General features: G+C 45.1%; 2 protein-coding genes across 12 annotated transcripts in view; one reads left to right on the plus strand and one right to left on the minus strand.

The window, feature by feature from the left end:
• LOC128753332 (syntaxin-10) lies at positions 1-9,575 on the plus strand. 2 transcript variants are annotated; one of them, XR_008413841.1, is made up of 10 exons: positions 1-61; positions 1,266-1,341; positions 1,665-1,758; positions 2,038-2,132; positions 3,420-3,482; positions 5,039-5,140; positions 5,647-5,753; positions 7,406-7,500; positions 7,829-8,063; positions 9,512-9,575. XR_008413841.1 is itself a non-coding variant. In XM_053854933.1 (9 exons), the coding sequence occupies exons 1-9, from the start codon at positions 27-29 to the stop codon at positions 7,903-7,905; spliced, it is 744 nt and encodes a 247-aa protein (XP_053710908.1). In that variant the 5' UTR covers positions 1-26; the 3' UTR covers positions 7,906-9,367. The 2 variants fall into 2 exon arrangements, 1 of the variants encoding a protein (XP_053710908.1); XM_053854933.1 differs by lacking the exon at positions 9,512-9,575 and having other exon boundaries at positions 7,829-9,367.
• nacc1b (nucleus accumbens associated 1, BEN and BTB (POZ) domain containing b) overlaps positions 9,221-24,196 on the minus strand; it is a 20,170-nt gene continuing 5,194 nt past the window's right edge. For 4 of the 10 annotated variants that reach the window (XM_053854929.1, XM_053854926.1, XM_053854931.1 and 1 more), the window contains exons 2-8: positions 22,683-22,833; positions 22,365-22,607; positions 20,774-20,971; positions 20,075-20,528; positions 19,280-19,577; positions 19,110-19,207; positions 9,221-18,211 (exon numbers count right to left, since the gene is read on the minus strand). In XM_053854929.1, the coding sequence (XP_053710904.1) occupies positions 17,883-18,211; positions 19,110-19,207; positions 19,280-19,577; positions 20,075-20,528; positions 20,774-20,971; positions 22,365-22,607; positions 22,683-22,808 (1,746 nt within the window). In that variant the 5' untranslated portion in view covers positions 22,809-22,833 and the 3' untranslated portion in view covers positions 9,221-17,882. Of the gene's footprint in view, positions 18,212-18,265; positions 18,765-19,109; positions 19,208-19,279; positions 19,578-20,074; positions 20,529-20,773; positions 20,972-22,364; positions 22,608-22,682; positions 22,837-24,196 lie in introns of those variants that run through there. The other 6 variants (XM_053854930.1, XM_053854927.1, XM_053854928.1 and 3 more) reach the window with 3 other exon arrangements.

A 24,196-nucleotide genomic window follows, 5' to 3' on the forward strand; every position in this document is an offset into this window, starting at 1 on the left:
CGGAGTGTGATGCACTGGCGAGCATCATGTCGATAGAAGACCCGTTTTTCGTGGTGAAGGGGTAAGAACGCGCTCGAACTGAAACATTCTCAAAGCGTCTTCTCGCCATTTACTGCCCATTTACATGTCTTTTGCCGTGTGACCGTGGTGGACTGCTTCCGTGTAACAACAGAAAGTGACGAGAGGGAAGTTGTCACAAAGCTAGCTGAAGCTAACTAGCCCGAGTGCTAGCAGTCATGCAACGTTGCTGGGCGACTTCATAACACACCTCCCGCTGCTTGTCGCGGCAAAGTGTGTGTTTTATATCTTCTAGTTAAGACAGCGAAACTCCGGAATATTCGCTTATGGTTGTCAGTGTCATTGCGAGGCGCTGCGAAGTTACAGATAGATGTGAAGTGGAGCTGCGCGTTTGCTATGTGGGCGTTGCTTCTGCGCAGTTGCGTTTGCAGTGACGGACAGATTTACATTCCAGGTCTGTCAGTGTCAGTGAAGGGATCACTGTACAACACGTCACTACTGTAAACACGTCAGAAAAGCGATTAACAACAAATTAACTAAGTGACAGCACAGTTCTTGCATCAATTTATTAGTGTTGAAATTGACGTTTAAGTTGCTGCCACACTACGTTTTAGTTTAACTACTGTGTGGTTTTCCTACTTACTAGTGACTGTGTAACTACATTTTAATAAACAACAAGCAGAACTGCAACTCCTGAATAGCTTCTAAAATAATTGCTGAATGATCATATTGCGACTTGGCTACGCTTCAAATATAAGTCGTCAAATACAGAGCAAACATGAGGCAGGGGTCGGACAGTCCAAGGAATCGTTGCCTGCTGTTGAACTTATCCTGCAGACGGCGCTGTCACAGCATGGTGCCTCTGTAACTGGTGGAGTGGGTTACCAGTTTTTCTACTCTTGCAGCGTTTAGTTTTTTCAAATCGCCTATGCAAACTTACAGCATGCAGTTCGACAATCGTGTTCTGTTGTCGATTTGAATTTAAAAAAGTTGTTCATGCTACTGGTAAGTTTTGGTCGTACTATACTTTTACGGTCATATTTACATATGATTCTATAATGGCTCTATTTCCAAGCAGAGAAACAGATTTGTGGGGTGTGAGTTGTCACGGCCAACTACACGTCTAATCATCGTGTTCTCATTCTGATGTGCTGAACCCTTTGCTAACAAAGCTCGCTGGAGCAAGAAGCAGGAACTTGTTTCACTTGACGTTGTTGACTCATAATGTGCTTGGCTTGTGTGACTAGTGAGGTGCAAAAGGCTCTTGCCCGGGCACACACTCTTCATGACCGATGGGAGGAGCTTCTGCAGGAGGAGACTCAGGTGAGTACTGTCACATATGTAGTTTTTATTACGTGTATATTTGTTCTTTTCCTTAATGTGAAAAAAGTATGATGTATATTCCAATAGGATTCACTTTGTTCTTTCACACTTCAGTATATGTTATGGTGATGTTTTATCTTCATGGCAGGGGTCCTTCTAATAACTCAAATCCACACAACCTATTGATGGTCTCCGGTTTTGCGTTCAGTATTTTGAGTTGCGCTTCAATAACCCATTCAGACTGAAACACTTGCTGTCTGGCTGCTGAACTGTTATATCTCTCTGTTCATATTAAATGTGTGGTGATGATTTTGTGGCCACAGGTGAGTCGGGATGAGCTGGAATGGAGCACCAATGAGTTGAGAAACTGTCTGCGAGCCATCGACTGGGACCTGGAGGACCTTAGCGAAACCATCAGTATCCTTTTACTTAGAATCAGGTCTCAAACATGAAACTGTCGCATGATACAGAGGATTTTTCAATACATACGGCTGCTTTGTCTTTCTCTTTCTATTGGTCACTGACATTCTTGTCAATATATTAGAGTATTAGTTCAAGACAGATTGATGTTTTGACAGAAAATAAATGCCATAGAGACTTTATCGACACTGTATTGTCTGGTGTTTGTTTCAGTGTTATTATAATCATAATATTTTGTGTCAGAAATCTTGGTTGTTGATTCCTTTACAAATGAAGGTATTGTGGAGTCAAACCCTGGAAAGTTCCGACTCGGTGACGATGAACTCCAGGAAAGGAGAGAGTTTGTGGAGCGAACAAGAAAGTGTGTGCTGGTAAAACACTGTTTATTTCCGTGTGCTTTTACTTTAAAAGCCTTAAATTTGATTCAATTTACACAGTCAAACCATTCCTCCAAAACAGTATCTAGCAAGTTCATATGGTCGTACTTGTCATTTTGAGTCGTAAAACATTATTACTGAGTATTGACATCATGCGTAACGGTATAAGAACTGTAATATAATTTCAAAACAGGAAGTAATGGGAAGGGCGGGCGCGGCCACTGGATGCTGTGGATAATATAGTTTTTAACTTTGTTTAATCATCACCTATTTATTCGGTTCCTGTAAGTGTTCTCATGTTATTTGTTGAATCATTGTGAAGTGATGGTTATTGCCGTTCCCTGGCACCGCGGATGAACTTGCTAAACAAACGTTTCATCCTCCCACTCTCGCTGGAATGATTTCTCCTCGGTTGCTCCTCGGAGCGTCGGTTGTTTAACCTGCCTGAGTGACTGTGTTTGTCTGTTATAGCAACTGAAGGATGAATATTTGAGGCTGCTTGTCAGCAAAGCCTTGTTTATAACATCTAAATTCTTGTGTGACGCATCGCCTTGGACGATAGCAGGTCTTAGTCACACGGCTATTAAATCAAACCAGTTTTATGACAGGTGAGGGGAATAACAGCCTGAGTCATATGGCTTTCCAAGTGGAGTTATTTATTTATTTTTCATAATTATTTTGTTCATCTGACTGTCAACAGTGAGTGGATATCTAACCTGGTGTAATATTCATGAGTTAATCTCCCATAAATCAACATTGAATATAATAGTAAAAACAATACCAGTAGAATTAGAACAACTGTGACAATCAGCTTTCAAATTCTAGGAATAGTAAAACTTAATAGAATTGTAAAGTTTAGGGTAAAAATTATTTAAAATAAGGTCACTATTCAATCTGTAAACTTTTATTTTACCCTCTAGAAGAGAAACTCTGGAGTCCTGGATTTTGTTTGCTATTTTTTCACATTATTGACAAGTTTCCGTATCAACATGCTGTTTACCTGCTGCTCAGCAAAATTAAATTTGCTGTGTGTCTCCTGCAAAGAAAAATGGAAGACGTGTGTCACCTCCAAATGTTAGTCTGGGCCTCAGAAGGACTTAAAATTGACTTGAGGAAAATTGCTCAATGAAACCAAGCAAGAGAACAAATAGACGCTGACAATTGATTTACGAGACTTTGAAGCGGAGCAGCTCCAAAATCTCATTAGGGTTTGCTTGGAAATTGATTTTTTTTTAGCTATATGTGTGTCTGTGTTATAGATCTGTGTGTGTCTGTGTGCAGGATATGAAGGAGCAGCTGTCCAGCCCCTCCACTGTGGCTCAGGCCGAGAGGAAGAACAGGCAGGTGTGTAGAATGTCTTAACCCTGACACTGTTGCTTTCATACATTAAACTATTGTCTTGTCCTGGATGGTTTTTTTAATGTTGTAATTAGTGCTGTGTTTAAAAAATCGATTTTCCGATTCTGAATCGATTCGTACATCAATTCCATAAAATCGATTCGTAGGCCCAAAGATCGGATTAATTAATTTACGTTTTAACACATATTCTCTGGGTGAAGTGCGCATGCGCGCACCTGGGACACCAAAGTCAAAACAACATGCCTCCTCACAGTGGCAACACTGGCAACGTTCAGACGCGACCAAACCAAAAACGCGCTCGACAAAAGCATAGCAATTAGCACGTATGCCTAATGGAGGTACTGGAAGTGTTGCAGTATTGCGGAAATATGACCCACCTCACGGGTCACGTGACGCGACATCACCCAGCGCTCCTGTCCAAGCCACCCACCGGGCCACAACAAATGAAACTCGAGCGAACTTTACCACTACCGAGTAATTCTGCACGCTCTGTCAAAATAACTGACGCGATTGCGGGCTTCATTTGCAAAGATATGCGCCCGTCTTCCGTCGTTGGAAACGAGGGCTTCAGGCGGCTAATGAAAGTGACAGAGTCACACTACGTTACGGTGTCTCGCAAACGTCTGTTAACCCAAACATGCACCAGTCAGTCAAAGAACACGTGAAAAGTAAGCTTCAGTCAGCAGTCAGGGTGGACATTACAAGTGATACGCGGACATCTTCGCAATCTTACACGAGTCTGACAACTCACTATATTGATGAGGAGTGGGACCTCTTGTCGTACGTAATACAGACCACAGAGAACTGTTTACATACTGACCAATGACCGTCAGGTTGCTGGGAAGTCAGTCACCAGCACTCTGTTTACATTTTCAATGGCTGAGAATATCTTTTTTTCATTTTGGTAATAAAATAAAAACGCATTAGTATTAAACAGCAGCATCTTTTGGGTGAATTTTTAATGTCCTATTTCTAATAATGCACCAGTCCCATGAGCAGTCACATCTGGCCTACTGTGTCTGGATCTTTATTATCATTTACTATCAATCCTTCATTCATTCCTGTTGAATGTCAATATGATACTAGTATTAATACGTTGTGTAACTTGTCATGTGATCATGCCAACAGCTCAGAAAATGGTTTAAATACAAACCTGAATCGAGATCGGATCGGATCGAATCGAATCGAATTGAATCGTGATAATCGATTCTAAGTCATGAGAATCGGAATCTAATCGATTCTTGAAATTAGAATCGATACCCAGCCCTAGTTTTAATGTTGTAGTTCAGCTGCGTGTTTTCCTCTGTGATTCCGAGCACCTGTCAAATTCTTCCGACTCTGTAGGGAGCATGCAGTCATCTTCACTGACAGAACCGACTGATCAACATTTTAAAAGCTTTATTTATATCATCCTTAAAATGCCGACCAAGTGTGAGATCACATGACATGACGGAGTCCAAGACAGTGGAGGACTGTGGCCCTGCAATGGCTCGCTCACTCATTAAGTTCCTCGTATAAAATAACTGTACATTGGATCTCAGGCTCTTCTGACATCGTCACGCCAGGATCGCTCCACGGGACTGGAGGCTCATTTGGTGTCGACGAACAACAGATACATCCAGGAGCAACAAGAACAACAGCAGGTGAACTCAGAGGGACGTTGGGAAATATGTTGATGTTCATGTAACTGTTCACCTTTTTATGTTACTGCCCCAACACTTTTCAAATATATACTCGATTCTGAAGGATGTCAAAGCTTGTTTGTATCTTTTTGCAAGAGTTTGAATACTTTTTTGTTGCATGTATTGGTAACAACAACTGTGGTAGTTTTGATGTGAAAACAGAGACGACACAATGCTCCGTTCCAGGGTGATGGGCTGGTGAGGCTTCATGAAACGGGTTCCTCATCTTCAGAGCCCCGTAGATGCTGCTCTCTGCTCTGAAGTCATTTCAATGAAACCTCAAACTGGGAGTGCCACCTCCAAGCTGTGAAAATGAGGACAGTGTCCCATGAAGCCTGCTGAATTGCCATCTTACTTGATAATGTTTTAGAAACACTTGAGGGTGACTATTGAAAAACCTGGAAAACCCAGCGTTGTGTTCAGCGCTTTGTATGTGATCGTCTTTTGACGTTGGACTGTGTGTGCAGCTGATCATGCGGGAGCAGGACGATCAGCTGGAGCTGGTGTCCGGGAGCATCCGAGTGCTCAAAGACATGTCCGGGCGAATCGGAGACGAGCTGGACGAACAGGCTATGTGAGTGAACCCACGCGCGCCTGAGTCACACGCACACATGCACAGAGACAGACGTCACTGAGTAAACACAAAGGCACATTACAGTCTCGGGTCAATGAGCGCCACATCATGTGACTCAAACACACCAATCTCTTCTTTCCGTATCAGTTTGTGTCACACTTCGATCAATGTTTGCTTTGTGATAGTCAGAGCTCAGACTCACTTTTAGCCAGTGGGACTTTTTCAGATGACGTCGGTGCCTTCGATCTTATCTGAGTGGCTACCAGGAAATGTTTCTTGTTTTAGCAGCTCGTAAATTCAGATCTATATTTAACATGTCCGTCATGTTTAGAATTAGAGGTTGAATCTACACGCAGATGTTTTCTTTTTGTTGTGTTGATATATTAACACTAAACACCGTAGATCGGGAGGGCATATTAACGATTAATACACCTGCTTATAAGGCGCTGACAAGTACTTTATAATAATGAATTGCAGGCTAATATGCTGCAAATACGCATGTATGAATACTTGCTTTTTATATATGGTTTATTCCAAAACCCCGCCACCAACCCATAACCACGCCCCCTCCCGACACACCATGTCAACACCTGACAACTTGCTTCGTAAAAAACACAGCTGCAAACATCTATTTGCACCAAAATGACTTGATAAACAAACATCTGAGTCAAATAACAAATGTTAACAGACATGAACTCAGTAACTCAGTAACACTTTGAGATGCAGGGGTCCCCTGGGCAATTGTTTTACTTGGCTGACCCTGATTCATAAAAAAAAGAAATAATAATAATAAAAAAAATAATAAAATAATGATTCTTTCCCTCACTACAAGCCATTGTGTGTACAGCTTTGTGTTTCCATCTTCTTTCATATATTGGTGCAAGATAAACAGTTGTATCAGCTGTTTTCTAAACTTTCACAACCACCACATTCATTCATTCATTCAAACAACACATATATAAAGGCTTGATTAAATAAACTACTTGAGTGAAGCTATTTTGCTCATTCTGAAAGGGCTGTGTGTCCGTGCGCTTGCCGCTGGGATGCGGGGGGCCGGGTGGGAAGCGCCAAATAGTCCTCCGATTAGAAAGTGGGTTAGTTTTGTGAGCAATTGTTTAAAGTTTGGAACTTATCTGCGGTTTCCTCCTGTCATCAGCGTCAGACATCCCATCAACAGCAGCGCTCTTTCATGCCGCGAGTGTCGCGACTCGCAAGATCGCGGTGAGATTATGGCGGTATACAAATATGCCGACCACGATGGCCAAATTACGGTTGCGAAAGGTTAGAGAATCTGCAAATTTGGATCATATTTGGCAAAATGACTGTGCGGAAACACAATTTAATGTAAACCACTAAGATGACACTACGAGTTGGGCATTTTACAGGCACTGATAATACACTTAGGGCGTCCTGCTGAGGAAACAGGATGTTGGAGGGCATCCATTTTTTTATGTTTTGCAGTTTAGACGCCCTCTAGCTTGTTCAACTGTGCCTCCGGAGTGTGTGTACATGTCAGAATTTGTGCGTCTTGACGTGTAAACTCACCCCTTGGTGTCTGTGTTGTTTTGTGAAAGTTCCCGACACCTGCTTCTGTTATTGACAGTGTTTGAATTCTGCCGAGGCACTAACCCAAACGCTCACATGTCCTGCAGCATGTTGGGAGACTTTGGAGATGAGATGGACCAGACGTCGTCCCGCATGGACTCTGTGCTGAAGAAGTTGGAGAAGGTGTCTCATATGACCAGCAGTAGGTTCACACTCGCACAGACAGACATCGAAATGGTCTGGTGATAGTTTCTTCTGATCTCACGGTGGACGGTTATGACGTGCCTCTGTACATGAAGAGATCAGAGAGGCGACGCCATTGTGAATAAAGTACCGTGGCAAGCAAGATTTCAAAACCCTCTCATGACACCGTTGACAGCTGCCATTTAAGCACTGTGTAAGCACAGCTGCAGGTGACATCGATTGTAGTTTCAGATAAAAGTCTTTCAAACAAGCCGTTGCTTGTCTGGAACCATTCGTGAAATCATTACTGGTCTTTCGTCTGACACTTTTCCCGTCGTGTCCATCAGGTCGGCGGCAGTGGTGCGCCATCGGCATTTTGGTCGCCATCCTGATTGTAGTCCTCATTCTCTTCTTTGCCCTCTGATGACCTCCGACCTTCATCCCTCGCTCACTCCTGCCTGCACACAGGAAGTGGAGCCTTCTACTTCCTGCTGTTTCTACCTCTGCTGGACGGTACCAACACAGCGGGCCCTGCTCAACTGACCTGGTTCACGAACGTGTGGTTGACTTTGGTGTGTGAAGGTACATCTCTCTTGTCAGGTGAAGTTTTAGAAGCCGGTTTTTGATCAAGTCCACTTGGTGAAGAGAAAACTGATTCAGATTTTTTAAAGATAAGTTTATTTTAAATGCCTGATAGGTTTTAATTTTCCCTTCATGCAATGTTACATATCAAAATGGTTCTAAAGTATTTTTTTTCTACTGTTCAACACTAAATCTATTAGCCTAAAATGCAGAGCCTTTGTTGCTCACATAAATAAAAAAAACATAAATAGGGCTCCACATTTGCACTGAGGTTTAAATCGGATGTAAAACATAGAGATACTTTCCGCTTCCTTTACTGTAGACTTCAAATCTTCGCTCTTTAAGTGGCTTCTAAATTTGTGTAACTCTAAAGAAGACGTTACTGTGTTGCCTTAAATGTATTTTTATACTCCCAACGAAAAAGCGTTGCCTGCGTGCCAGTGAAGACGATTACATAACAAACGCACATAACAGCTCGTCGCTTTTCCGACTCTTTCTTCTCAACACAAACAAGCCGATGCAGGAAGCGGATCTCAGAGCCAATTTGACCTGCTCAGGTCTGTCGTGTCTCCATCTATAGCTTCAGTAAGGTGAAGCCAAGTCCGTACCACTCTCCAGACCTCCATCCTCGCTCCTCCACTGTTGGGATGATGAGGAGACCTTGGCCCAGTGAATGAGCCTCTAATGAGCAGAAGCAGACTCAAGAGTTAGGCCTGCAGCGCCCCCCAGAGGCTGCTATGGGTCTGGTTCGTTTTTTGCTCTACACCATCCTGGAAGTTGCGACTGCATGTAAATGAGGACTGTACCAAAGCTTTATACGAAGAGGAGAATTGACATTTCATTCTGTTTTGGTAAGAAATTTCTTTTTAAAATGCCATTTTATTTCCATAAACAATGTCACCATGTCAAGCCTTAGCAACACGTGCTCTGAAGAGAACTCCTGAGAGGGATAAGTCTGAAATGTTGTCATTACTTTAGCTGATCTCTGTCGAGTGCTGAAAGTGCCAAAGACCAAACGCCTGGTGGAATTAAGATTTATTGTCATGTTTTGTTTAGTTTTTTTAAACGCTGAATATCCTGAACATCTTTGTGTGAATTTGACTTTTGAGTAATTCAATATCTGTTCAGATTCCTGTCACCTGTTGTGTTGTATAATAAAGTCTTTTGAATGAATTTGTGCTGGTGTGTGAATTTTAAATGGCTATCATGGCAGACATTTCTCCCTCTGAACCCATGGATCCCAAATGTTTATCTCTGTGCTTATTTGCGCAGCTTCAGTTTCAAACCGTACGTGACCTGGGGTGTGATTGGTGCCCCTCCTCTACCTTCATCTTTGGCTGGTTTGTGGTAGCAACTGCCTGTTCTCCATATGTACTTAAACAGTTCTCTTCATGGAGGTGAGCTATGTAACTTGAGCTGTCTTCTTGACCCCATCCTGTGTTTTTCAGGGTCCTAAACCAAACCTAGACAACTTGAAGACTGCAGAGACGAGCGGCAAAACTCCCCCACTTGTCAGGTAAAGAAAACAGTCCAGTTCCATACAAACATTTTTATTGAGATCGAGATGTTTTTTTTTTCCTCATTTTTAATCAGTCTGGTTTCTTTTTCTCTTTACAGTAGTTTAATGTGCAATCGTTTTTTTTTCTGGGTCACAGTTAAGAATTCACAAAGTTATTGGCACTTGGAACACATTGGGGGTGTCGAGGGGGTGTGGGACACTGGCTGGACACTGGGTACGGGGCTTCAGGGTGGATGAGGGCAAGGCTGGGCGTGTGATGAGTGTTGCCAGGTCAGGTATGTCCAACGACGTCAGACACAACTGCATTATTTTTATTCCTTTTTTTCTTTTGCTTATAAAATGCTGTGATTTTTGCTTGTTATTCTTATGATGTAAGAAGAATATAAAGAATACCTCATGCTGCGAGTGCACATCTAACAATCCAACTTCGATAGTGCTATATGGTAATATACAGGTCATATATTTATAGCGGACACTGACTTTAAAAAAAAAAGTTGGAACCCAAACACACCAGAAGTGATGGAAGCTAATTCAAAAAAAGAGTCATTCGTGGTTGCTGTTATGTTTTGTGTAGCATGAATCTGAGGTAAGTGTTGACTCTCGGTGACTGTAAATAACCCAAAAATGCAACTGTGTGCATTTTAAGGGTCCAAGAGCCTCAAATTTGTTCCTGAAAAAAACAACAAAAGAAGTGAGTACCTGCTTTACAATCGAGGTGAGGAAGCTGCTTCCAGCACTGAGGTCCCTGTGGGGTTATGGTCCGCTATGGCTGAGGGTTCCCGAGGTAAACTGGTACTGTCGTTTCAAACTGCATCAATGAGTCGTCTCTCAGAGGTTTGCCTGTCCTTTACATACACAGTATTTATATATATATATAGTCAGAGATGAGGCTAGTTGTTTCTGGAGTGAGACAGTGTGGAGGTTTGTGTGTCTTTGTAAAGCGCCAGGGGGCGGATGGTCGAGGATCGCGACGAGGTTAGACTGCAGTAGCGAGGAGGAGGAAGGTGGCTGGTTCACCTCAGGGTGCTAAGATATCGAACGGCCCCTCCTGCACTCCTCCATTGATTCCGAGGTTCTTTCACAAACATGTCTGAGGAATTCAACTCAAGAAGAATCCACCCCTTTTCCAAAAACAAGTGAGCGTTGGAAACTAATGTGGCACAAGGGTCAGCGATGCGGTCCATGATTTGAAGGACTGCTGGCCTCAAACAAGGAGCCGGAGACGCACTGCGAGAGCTCCAGCATGGTCAAACTTAACTCAGGCAGAACTTCTATTTGTGGCCTGCAACATAGTTTGGTCTATCAATTTTAGCCTGTAGCACCAGAAACGATGTGCTTTTTCAGACGGATGTTTGCTATAATTCAGCGCCTAACAAAACAAGTTGTCAGGTCAACTGCACAAGCGTCACAAGACAGTAATTCACTCGTAAAATCTGGGGTCTTTGGTTTGAATGTGAGCATTGGAAAGTTGCAGCTTCAATACGCTGACGCCTCAAATGAGAGTGGATTAAACGCTAACAACTGTAAAATAGTTTTATTTGCAGTTTTACAAAAATATTTTTGAAGTAATGGGTACGTAGGTTTTGCTGTAATTGGTAGCAAATGTATGTATCTTACTTTGTGTTTGTGTTAATAGAAACACATTAATTCATTTAATAACTCACACCAATAACTTCATCAATTATTAAATATTAATACAACACTATTTGATCAACTACGACCGTTGTCAGATTTGCACAGTGCATATCCGACTGATGGACGAGTCGGAATATTCCTGCTTCTGTTTTCCCTCAGCAGCTTTGAGACGGTTCCGGGGTGGATTTTTCTTGTTACAATACATGCAATATTTGTAAATGTCCCTTGTTGACCGGCTCAACTCATTGTGGCACGATACATTTGGCAATGAATAGAAACAGCTCACCATGGTGTATATACCAATCATCCCAAACCAGTTTCCACATCTCTCGCAACCCTCCTAAATAGCACCTGTAGGTCAAAGGTTAATCTGTTTTTTTTGTCACGGTAATAAAGAGCAAAGAGAAAAACATACAAATTAAAAAAAGGGAATATTCGTACAAATAGATCGAACAAATAATACGTACAAAAAGAACCCTCACATTGAGAACAACAGCAACAGAGCCACAAACAGGAGGTGACTCAGTGAGCGTGCTCAGAAAGGTGCAGAGGGCGCCTGCTTGCCAAGGTGCTTCTTGTTTCGACTCTACTGGTCAAATCTGTTTGTGGGTCGGCGGGCGTGGGAAGCAGACGATCAAAGCTGGTGGAGTCGCCGCACGGCTCTAGTATCGAAGTCGGGTCAATATTCCGACTCGGTTTGGCTGCAGCCCTCTGGATCCTGGGCCCTTTTTTTGAACGCTCCACTCGCATTTTAAGGTGCTGACATACATACAGTGATCAAGACTGGATTGGGTTACAATCATTGCGTGTGAAAGATCACTGTGTTCAGGGATAGCGCCTCCTTGTGGATGCTGGCAGCCACTACAGCCCCCCCCCTCCACTTTCACTTGGCTGTAGTGGCTGCTTCTGACCACCACGGGCGATTGTCACAAATCGACATTCAAGCAGCAGATAGCTTATTCTTTGTTCAGCTGGTGCAGGACCAGGTCAAGTAAACAAACTTTAGGTGGATTGCGATCGGAGCTTTATATCATCTCGGGACAATAGAAACAACAACTCTTGCACACCAGGGAACGGCTGCAGGACCAAGGTGCAACTCACAAATGTGGTACATTTTTCATCACTGAAAGGCAGTCATTTTGTAGTGAATCCCTCTACCGCCCCCTGGTGTGCAAACCGCCCGAATTCATCAGTGTTTATTTGGACAGACATTCAGACTTTTTCGTCGTAACGGAGTGAGCCATGCGGAATTTTCACAGTCACCCACCGCTTCTTCCGTCTGCTTCCCGACTCGCGTCGGTAAAACCCCGTGCTCCCTTCCCCTCCACTCACAGCCATTCATGCATGCAGTGAAGCAAAAATATGTGGTTCTCTTTCTCTAAACTAACGTGCAGCTAACCGCGCCGCCACTTTGTTACATTCCTCGGAAACTACGTACACTCGTTAATGTTCCGTTATTAGTACGATATTTTGAAAAAAAAAAAAGGTCTAAAGTTCGCTAACAAACGACTAGAGATGTAATAAAAAATATGACGTGAAATGTTTACATGGTCTGAAACCGCTATGAAATATAACATAATAAACATCTGTTCTGGCCCCGTGAAACCTTCACATGTACAACTGTGTTGCAAATGTATTTTGTTGAGTTCAGCAAGAATATTGACACTTGTTCGCCATTGGAGTCACTGCTAGCTTGGGCTACAGTACAGGGCGTTAAGACGTAGCCGTTTCAAGCTTTTGGAGTGCAAACGGCACGAAAAGTTTGGTGGAAGGCAACAGTCAACTCATCCGTGTTTTCACTGTGTGATCAATTCATATTTCTAGAGGTGATTTAAATACGGAACTCTGTCGTGCCAGGACTAGCAGTAGCTTTAGCTACCACTCCATTCTGTGACATCCGTGGATGTCAAACAGCATGTGGTTTCTGTATTTAAACAAGAGCATTATGCGATTGTTCCCAGCAAGGTAGTAGATCAGGGTCATAAACAGCATGTATTCTATCCCCATCTCCTTTTTGGTCAACTATACAGTGAGGCAGAGCTTTGAAATGGGCTCTTAGTCTGGTAAAAGGATTTTGTCGTAGGATTCATTTAATCTGATGTGAAATGTCGCCAGGAAGTTAACCAAAATGTTGGTGGACGTAGTCGTAACACACAAGTGGAACGTGAGTTTCTGGACTTGGTAAAGAGATGCAACCTGTTCTCTTTCAGTGTAATGATGTTCCGCACCACAACAGTTCAAGCTAAATCATGTGAGCGCCTTTGTTTCTTGCGAGACTCAGACCAGACAAAAGTCAACGATGACTGATAAGAATTGGCTGAGGGTTGGTATCTGGCTTAGCACCGATCCAAGTGGACACCGTAATTGTCTCCTGGAGTGTCGACCCGGCAGATGCAGATCGTGGTCGGAGCCACGGGGCGCGGGTGGGGGGTGGTTTCCTCGAACTTCTCGTCTCTTCCTTCCCGTTACGATCCAATTTAGGTTGAGATCATAGGGACATGTTTTTAACAAGGCAGACTGCCGCGCTCCCGTCCATGCAAACAAAACAACAAGCTCCGAAAACGCACAAGCCTGTGACGGTTCCCGAAACTGGGACACATTTGCATGTTTGAATGCCTCTGCAAATGTAACATCAGACTCCGGCGCGCTCCATTACAGGTGGTTCATCCGCCCTAGACACAGTAATACTTCTTCTCGACAAGCTATTTTACATTCCGCTAAATATAGTGCAATTCTAACCGTCTTTCCCTCCAAACAACGGCGTGAAGGGATTGGTAATTGATTTATCTGTCGTTGATTCAGCCTGTCTGGTAAATGCCACACTTTGTGAACAGGAAAAGCTCCCAGGTATTTCATCTTGGTGGCTCAGGGCCAGAGAGACGCACCACCCTCCTCCTCCTCCTCCTCCTCCTCCTCCTCCTCTTTGTCATTAGTTCCCTCTCTCACTCTTTGTCTGGATTGTGGCTTCGCTCATGTGATGGCAGACTGCCGCAATGCCTCATCTGTCCTGGGAGACTCTTAACAAACATCTCCTGCTCAGGACCCAACCTCCTCCTCCTTCCTATTCACGTGGAGGATAATGGCATTTTAACCATTTGTTTGCCGCCATCAGGTCAATAATTGCAGAATAAGAACGGTTTAATTGGTCTGCCAGCGCCGACGGGGACGGTCGGGAGGGGCAGACGGGTCGTCCTCATCAATGGGCCGGTGATTTGGAGGTGCGGTAAACAGACGAAAACTGAATCCTAATGGCAGAGGAGGGAGGCCGACACATGCACAAACACACTCGGGCACATTCACGCCTGTTTATTTGCATACTTGGATGGAAATGTATGCCTGCACACACATGCAGCAACCTACTTGGCGGCTCGATTTGTTGCTAGACACACACACACGCGACGCACACACAGTGCCGGGGATTTGAATTAAAGGAGGCAAATATGAGGCAGCAGTGGGTAGAATATAATGGCTGGCATAATGAAGCGACAGGATTTTGCTTCTTAAGAACTGGTGTGTTTGTGCAGAGAGAGTGGGAGAGGGAGACATATGGGGACACGGAGAGAGCAGACAGAATGCTGAAAGGGCAGAAGAGGATATGGAGAGGAGGAGCAGGAGGAGGAAAGTTTGTGAACACTGTCCTGCGCACAGTCCGCCGTGAAAAGGGAAATACGTTCAGCGGCAGATCGTCTGGATTAGATGTAAATGTCAGATCGGGCGATAATGATGTCGTGCAGATGTGTGTCTGTGAGGGACAAACAACCTTTGTGCACATACCACCCACTCGCACTCAAACACACACCCGTACATACATCTACAGACCTTGCAGGGCTAAGCAACCAAACCACCCACACAGCGACAGACATGCGCAGTCGTCGCGTGAAGCCAGACACACGTATGCAACGTTCAGACCCAGACGGACTCTCTCACACACACACAGCTCGCTCCCTCTTTTTAAGTCCAACATGCCATAAATGGAGATGAAGGAAAGTGAGGAGAAGAAAAAAAGCATACATTAATATGCGCATACACATACAGTATACAGAGGCATTCACACGGAATCATCCAAGCGCACCGCTCCTCCCTCCTCCTCCTCCGTTCACCGTCCCTCCTCTCCAGGGAGACAGTCCTCCTCATCCCTCTATCTCGCACCAGTTTTAATTTCAGGATGTTGTCGTGAAACAAAGCAGCGGAATTATTTTTAAAACTCCGGCAAAAGTGCCATCCTCTCTTTCTCTGCTCCTCAAAATAACCTTCACTCGTCTGCCCAGGGTGTTAGACACCGTCCTCATTATGCCTCAGTGTTTGTGTACACACTTTTTAACACTCATGCCGCCATTGTGGATGATTTTCCTGGCGCCTGACTCGCGTTGACTGCTCCTGTTAAGGTTTGTTGACGGAGACTTTCACTTGTTTTTTTTTTTTTTTTGCTTCAATAATATAAAGATCATAAATGTATAAAAAAGCATTTTAAAATGTGAGGTCGCCTTATATGGTCACACTCCCCGTTTCTGAGCGTCTGTCACACGTTCACCGCTAAGACTCGGGTAACAACTTCAGAAGTTGAAGGTGAAATCTGAACAGATTCATGTTCACACAACTGAAGCGCCACCAAATTAGACCGAGTTCATCCTCGCTTCTTGAGTGGCAGGTTCGATTCCCTACACCAACAGGGTTAAGCAACAACCGCCGATGTACCGTTTTAGATTTTAAAAAGATCTAAAAAAAAAAAAGATTTGGACAAAGCTTTGTCACGAAAACAGTGTTTTTCTTTCCGATTGTCAGGTTTTTTTCGACTTTGGATTGCGAGTGATGCTAACACATGCTAGCAAGTAGTCGAGGGGTTCATCAGCTTCTCCGAGGTCGAGGGGGCAGACGCTGAAGTAAAGAAGCCCATATTCCCAGCGCCTTCAACTGATATTTCATCTGTTTGTCCTGGGTCTGCGCCAGGGCCTCCTCACTGATGATGCAGATTCTGCCCACTTGGGCATGTTTACGATCGTGTTACGATCACAGGCCAGAGTAGCCATTTGGCTCAGCTCGTTCTAACAGTCCGATACGACGTCTTCATGACTCGTCTCACGGGTCATCCTATCCTCACTTGCGAACAAGACCCCAAGAACCCTCCACCCGATTTATACCGTTTATAAACTGGCTTCTCAGGTGGAAGTCCTTAGCTATTAGCTAGCAACACTAGCAATGCGGTGGAGAAAAAGCAAGATTTCAGCCGTATATAAAGCTGGCTCACACGCGTCCTACTTCGTTTTTCAGAGCCTGTCAGACACTGGATTCGCTCCTTGTGCATTTGTAACAATGTGCAACGCTTCAATCAGACACGCCGAAATTCGTACTGTGTACTAAAGAGTGGGGCCAGAGTGGAGACAACCCTTGTTTGTCTCGGTCCACGCATCGTAAGGTGCTTGTCACAGGTTCTTTGACTTAAAGCCACAAACATTTCAAATATTACATCACAAACCATTATTTGAACACTGGTCCTCTAAGGTGAGGAGGGGTCTGACGGCGCCTTACAGGCGGCTTTTTGGTACCATTCAGCGTTGAGATCGTGTGCTTTTCTCACTCCTTGGATGGCGGCCCAAACACCAGGGATGGTGGCGTCGTGGCCGTGGGCTCAAGGCAAACAAATCTGAAAACCGATGTCTCTGTTCGGGATTTCACGTGTTTAGTTTGGCGTCCTTCTCTGCAGACGCCAGTGAAGGGACGGCACGGCGCGTGAGCCCTTTTGCAGTGTGACGACTCAAACGTCTCCCACGCTGCATAAGTTGGCACCTTTTCAGTGGCAGCAGAGAGCGGGGAAACCCTCTCAGGCTTGCCGCCCAGCGCTCTTTCATGAGCCTCGCTGCTTACACGTCTGGCTCCGAGCGCTCGCGAGCCACGCTTCAACCGTCATCCGCAGTTTTGTAGGGTAATGTCTCGCTTTTATTTTTATATCCCGGAACATATCGCGCCCCTCGTGTGTGATGATTGTACTCATACCGCGTGAAAATACTACCACAGTGCATTTATGTCACACAAAGCTAGAAACTCTCTCAGTAGCTCAAAATAAGAATCCAAATTTCTGGTCAAAACAGCAGGGGAGGATGTTAAAGTGGTGCTTTTACGTCAGCTTTTTTTTTTTTTTTTTTTTTTTTGGACTCACCTTGAGTCAGTTTGTCATGGGATTTTTGGATTTGGTCATAAACCGAGCCAATATACATTTTGATAATCGTAAGCCGACCTCTTCCAGGTCAAAATAAAAATATAGAAAACATGCTCTGTACAGTCGCACCCGCCTCCACGCATACATTCATTATCAAAACAGTGTTGCCGGGGCTCAGGGAGAGAAGCTACAATAAAAAAGGTGCAGCCCAAAAGCCCCCGGGGAGTGTTAGTGAGCGTGGCTGGAAGGGGCTTCACTGACCAACACGTTGGAAACGGAAGGAGAGCCGAGGAATGAGAAGGCAGTGGGGGGGGTGAACCTTCTCATTTCTTGCTTCTTTCCAACACACAACCAGAAAATTCTGGAGGGTGAAAAAAGGCAAAAACAAAATGAGATTAACAGTAGAAAGAAAGGAACAGAAAGTGTGAAAACATGTCCACAGTGGCCAACTTTCTCTCCTCTGTCAATCACTAGTCCGTGTTTTTTTTCTAAAATTGGTCCGTTCACTCACTCAAAACAAAGTGCTGCCGTCTCCTCCGCCGGCCTCCTGGAGGGCGTCCGCTGGCGTGGCCCCGCCTCCGCTGATTTCGCCGTTGTTGGCGGCGGCGGCCACGGCTTCCAGGGCGGCGGGGTCGAAGCCCTGGTCGGGCCCGAGCGCGTCGGCCTCCATCTTCACGTTGTCGGCCAGGAAGGCCGAGTAGGCGTCGCTGTCAGCCATCAGAAGTTTCAGTTTAGGGATCCAGCTCTTGCGGACGACGCGGCGGGCGTTGGTGCACATGTCGGCAGCGATGGCGTTCATCTCGCTCTCCTTGAAGCTCGGCGCAAAGTTCTGGCAGTAGACTGGAATGAAAGGGAATCGTTCCATCATTTTAACAGGAAACTTACACTATGGTTCGACCTTTTCTCTGATTTTTATTTCTTTTTTACCTGAATCCAACCTATTCTCTCATTGTCTCTTACCCAATTTGGAAATATTTGAGATTTGACTCAGTATCTCACCATGTTTTTCACTTTGTTGCCAGTAGCGATGGCTTAAAATAAGATGGCTACTGTTTTTATTATTCATTGTCATTGAAACATGTGTGCATGAAGTTCATAGTAATGTCTGTAGGAATATGTATATCATCTAATCTACTTCCTTCGATTGGAATTCTACTTCCTGTTTGCAACCTCTATTCACATTCGTGGAACTGGAATTTTCTTTTGCAGCTAAAAGAATTTGAGAGTCATGAAAGTGGGGAAATCTGAACCAGAAAAACAGATATTATTTTGCTATTTCTATTTTTGCAGTGAAAACGATTCTATTTCAACGTTCACTTTACAGTCGCTAAAGTGCTAAAGCTAAAGTTCATCTTGCTCTCCTTGAAGCTCCGTGCGAAGTTCTGGCAGTAGACTGGAATTAATTGTTTCATCATTTTAACAGGAAACTTAGGATAATTCTAACAATATGGGTCAACTGTTTCTGTTTTTTATTTTTTTTTTTATCCGAATCCAACCTATTCTCTCATTTTCTCTCACGCAATTCTCAATTATTAATGCCCATATTTCGACTTTTTGACATTTGACTCAGTATCTCACCATGTTTTTCACTGTGTTGTCAGTAGTGATGGCTTATTTTAAGCATGGTCCATTTTACAGCTTCATTATCGGTTGTGGTAGTCGAACAAAGTCATCTCAGTCACCCTTTTATTTGAATGCTACGATTCTACGAAGAAAAAAAAAAGGAAATGACACTCACATTTGACTGCATGCAACACTCTGTTGTCCAGGGGTTTGCGGCTCGGGTCGTTGGTTGAAGAACGGATGCCAGTTCCACAGCTGTTAGCCAGAGTGCTCCTGAGCAAGCAGAAGACAGCCGTCAGAATTCCGCCTCCACACAAGCCGTTTTAACCGCGGCCGCTCACCGACCTGTCAAAGAACGCCGCCAGCAGCCGCCTGAGCAGAACTTTGTGTCGAGTGCCGGCGCTCACGTGGCAGTTCATGAGCTGAGCCCGTGATATGAACACCGACGTCCCGCTCACCAGCTCCAGCTTCTCGGCGGGGTCCCCCTCCTCGTAGAGCTTGGGGTGACAGCGGTTCCCAATCTGGCTGATGAGCTCGGCAGGCAGCGACGCCAGGTCCGACCTGGAGCGCGCTCCTCGACTTCCTCTGCCTCCGGCGGAGTCTGGGGCCACGTCCGGCAAAGCTTCCACCCTCTCGCCAACAACTGAGGAACCAGCACAGGTGAGTCACTCAGGCTGTGTTTTTAGACCAACGTTACGAGTTTGGAATTTCTAAACTCATTTGAGTTTCATTGTAGCTGAGTAACAGGACACAGGATTTGTCTTAAATACTAAAGATATTTTCCAAACACTGAAATTTCACACCAACATTCCACCGTTTTGAACATTTTAAGTGAAGCATTCTGGGGAATGAAGTCAATTGATCTGTATTTATTATTCATTGCCATTAAAATATATGTACATGAAGTTCATAGTAATGTCTGTAGGAAATATGTGTATCTTCGAATCTACTTCCTTCGATTGGAATTCTACTTCCTGTTTGTGCAACCTCTATTCAAATTCAAGGAATTGGAATTTTCTTTTGCGTCTAGAAGTCATGTTTATCCAGAAAGTGGTAAAACCTGAACCAGAAATAATTTCGATTTTTGCAGTGAAAACGATTCTATTTCAACATTCACTTTACATTGGCTAAAGCGCTAACCTGCGGCGCTGGCGTTCAGCATGCTGTACATGGTGTACATGTTGCAGATTTGTCTGTATTGTTCTTCGGCGCTCTCGTCTGCCACGTCGTCCTCTTCCTCATCGTCATGGTAACTGATTGGCGAGTCGCTGGTGTACATGCTGAGTGTCCCTGGACTCGTGCCCTCGGGGGTCCCGCCATTGTTGTTATTACTGTGGTTGTTGTGTACTCCAGCACCCCCTGCTGACATGGCACCGCTCGACGCCATTGTGGAGTTGGCTGCGGGGCCTCGCGCGGAGGCATCCTGGTTAGCGGAGGACGATGAGGAAGAGGAGGAGGAAGAGTAGCGTGCAGCCTTCCTCATCCCGCCGCCGCCGCCTCCTCCTCCTGCGGTCCCCCCGCCCCCGTCACGGTTTCCTCCATCCCATAGACGTTTGGCCACTGGGGTGCAGACCACAGAGTAGGGATATCCCTCCTGGTGAGGAGAGGCCGGGCGGTTAGTCAAACCAAACACCCCAAAGAATGACTCACTGATCGCGTCTGCTGAGCCAACACGAGTGTGACTCTCCCAGCGCCTTCAGCGTGCTGTCTAGTGCCACATCGCGCGGCCTCATGTGAGTGTTCCCAACTGTGTCTAAGCGTGAGGAGACACTCGAAGAATAAACCCACCAGCTGAGGTTGCATTTTGAGGAAAGTCCGACACAAAAGAAGTGCTCCCACCTGCTGAGGCTGCGACGTGGGCTGAGGCGTTGACGTCTGTTCTGTCTTCACTTTTGACACCAGGGGAAGCGGCGTGAGGCAGGAGGCGGGCCTTACAGCGGCCGTCGTGACACCCGAGCCTAACGTCTGCGTGATGGGGCTCTGGGGTTCCGTCTCCTCGGCGTGGAGGCCCTGGGAGTCACAGCTCGGAGAGGAGACCTGAGAGAGTCACAGGTGAGACCACATCAGAACGCTGCAACTTGTGCCGTGCTCACAGAGGACTCGGGTGCCGTCACATGTTGTCATGTCGGACCAGACTTTTCTAGTGCAGTGGAGGCAAATCATTGCACGAATTTCTTTTCCTTGTCGCAGGATATAAATAAATATTTAGCAACGGTATCTGAGGCTGAGCCTTTAATCTGATGCTCAGCCACACTCTTACTTTCATGTGTTAATCAGCTAACTTCCAACAACAGCTCTGCCTGGTGTTTTCACACACAATGCTGAACAAAACAATCGCCGCACTCACAGACTGCACACTCTGCAAACACATCTCTCAGAATTCTGGGCATTTAACAATACAAACGCACTGTTTTTTTTAAAAGAAAGCCAAGTCTCATGTCCAAGGTTCGCTCGCTTAAAAGGCAAAATACAACACATGAAACACCGGCGGCAACAGTGGAGCATCACAGAAATTCAGTGGAGCGATTTAACATGTTAATAAAATCACATAGCTGATCTAGCTGGACAAAATTCAAGGAAGCCCCGAAGCGCAGGGGAATTCAAATACAAATAGAAAACAGGAGCATGGGTCCGTCACAGCTTTTTAAACACAGTTGTGGTGCAGCTTGGAGGGAGAATAAACAATCATTTCCCTGACCATTCTTCTTTAAATTGCCCACTTTATTTGAGCTGTGAACTTGTGTGTTATGTGTTGACTGTTTAACAATAGCTTAAATGGGGAGAAAAGACGGAAAAATGAACTTCATAACACAGTAAGAAATGTGTAATGACATGAATAAGCAAACTGAGAACTATTGAATCTACACTTTGAACTGTCCTACATATCAACACACTTTCACACCTGGACTTTAATTGAATTTTTCTTCTGACTGTCAGTGACAGTGGGAGCATTGTTTTGAGTGAGACTCGTGGGAAAAAAAAGCTTTCTAACAAAAACATCATTGTTTTTCCAACTCATTTTCTCACATGATAGAGATGAAAAGAGTTGCATTGCCACACCACACTGTTTGCCTCGCTCTTTTTCTGTTAATTCAGTGCTGCATTTACATTTATTTATTTAAACCATGAATATGCATCATCATAAAGCTCTTGTTTTCTGGTTTCAGGGACCATTCGAATTTTGGGAATCGCACCAACCGTTCAGTTGTTATTGTACTGTGAGAGCGACACAGTATGAATCTCTGCTGTGGCAGGGCCGTGAATCCAGTTGTGTGAGTGCGAAGCCCCTGTTCCTGCTTTTCCAGTGTGATGAATTATGTGGAAATTTAAGATGTCAAATCACGTGACCAGCCACATGTTAAGGATGAAGCATGACGAATGTGTGATCCTCCGCTGGCGCAGTGAATTGTTAGGAAACATTCGACCCTACCTTCAGGAAAAACTCAGTGCCCTTCTCCATGATCTGTTGTATCTGCAGGAACCCTGCCGTGTACATGAGCAGGAACTGGTCCCCCACGTTCATGCTGAGGCGCCCCGTGTAGCAGAAGGCCAGGATCTGCTGGAAGCTCTGAGGCTGAACGGCCGGCGGCAGCTCCACCACCGAGCTCTTCCCTCCGGCGTTGAACAGGTCACGGAAGTACGAGCTGCTGGCGGCCAGCACGGCGCGGTGCGCCTACCGAGTCAGCAAAATGGTTACTACAACATTCAGGTCATACTGGAGCATAAACAGGCAGGGAAGTCTGTGAACCTTGAAGGCGTGTCCCTTGACCACCACGGAGACATCGCAGTAGAGGCCCTGCAGCCGCTGCTCGTTCAGACACTCCAGGACGTTGTTGCCGAAGTTAGGGATCGCCATCTGCAGCGTCTGAGCCATTACGCTGAGCCCAACACCGCAGGCTCTGCTGGAGACACAGGTCTGGTTAGGGTGTGTGGCTGGAAGGGGGTTCACATGAGCAGGTCCAGACATTTGACAGCTTCTTTTCCCCTGTGCCAGGACAAGCCATCAGGTCACTAGGAAGCAGTACTGTAGTGCAGGAAGCTCGCGGTTCAAATCCCGTCGAGATAATCGAGAACGACCCATGGGCAATGTCCTCAGTCACTTAGGGTGATTCGCTTTGGGCAGAAGTTCTGGAGAAACGTTGATATAGTCAGACCCGTGTTTGGTGTTTGTAACTGGGTGTTAGATCCAGCATATAAGCCACAAATGGATGCGGATAGCTCCCAGAAAAAATGTGTGACACTGAATGTGTCCTACCTGCCGCGGTATGTTGACGTCACATTATTTTCAAATGTTTAAATGAGTCAGAGAAAATTGAAATAAAGGGTTTGATGGCATGTTCTGCCACATGCGTGACCTTTATATCCACAAAATACGATGTTTATTTGCAAAGTATACGTCCCTTCTTCTTCGTGGTCTGCAGAACAACACGCTGTGATTGGATTGACATGTATTGGTCATTGCTTTCATATGATATCGCACCAAAACCAGAATGGACACCTTAGTAGACAGTCCGACACAGGTTTATTCATTTGCCAGGGAAAACAATGCCTTGTACATGTCAGCCAATCACAACGCGCGGTTCAGCAAACCCGGAAGTGGCCGGACAGACTCGGTAAAGGTTAAACTTCCTCATGGATTCACATTTTCCCCAGGCAAATGAATCAAAATATCTTCCGAGGTGCATCATTGTCTGCAGAGGAGTTGATTCTGGTTTGGTGAGATCATACCATCATCGTGTGGCAGGTAGATCACATTCGTGAAGTGAAGACAGATTTGGTACCTAGACCGGGTTCCAACGAATGGGTCCAGGGTGCCATAACTTGTTTTCCCCCTGTCAACATTGCGGAGGGGGACAGCTACAGGAACCCCGCAGTGGGCGCTCTTGTGTCCAAGCTACAGCTGGTCCTGTACCAGAACCCGTATCCTGAATTTCCCGCCTTTAATTGGTGAAGAGAAACCCCCCCCCCCCGAGATGACAGTATGTGATCCTGGACATGTGAAAGGTCATACAGAAATGTGTAACCAGTGGAGATACATTTTGAGTTTTGGAGTCCAAAAAAAAAGGCCTCGTCTGACAAACTCCCTTCACAACTGTGAAATGTCATTGTACTGTGAGCCCACTGTTTAATCTTGAGTAAACCCAGATCTATTTTCGTGCTGTTCATTCAATTCTAATGAGCTGCTTTTGCAAACCTGTTCCGGGCGAGCTATTGCATAACTGGTCTGCTTCAGCCATGGCTGTCGCGCGACAACAGCCAGTG

This window comes from Synchiropus splendidus, chromosome 2 (genome assembly GCF_027744825.2).
Source record: "Synchiropus splendidus isolate RoL2022-P1 chromosome 2, RoL_Sspl_1.0, whole genome shotgun sequence".
Taxonomy (NCBI): Eukaryota; Metazoa; Chordata; class Actinopteri; order Syngnathiformes; family Callionymidae; genus Synchiropus; species Synchiropus splendidus.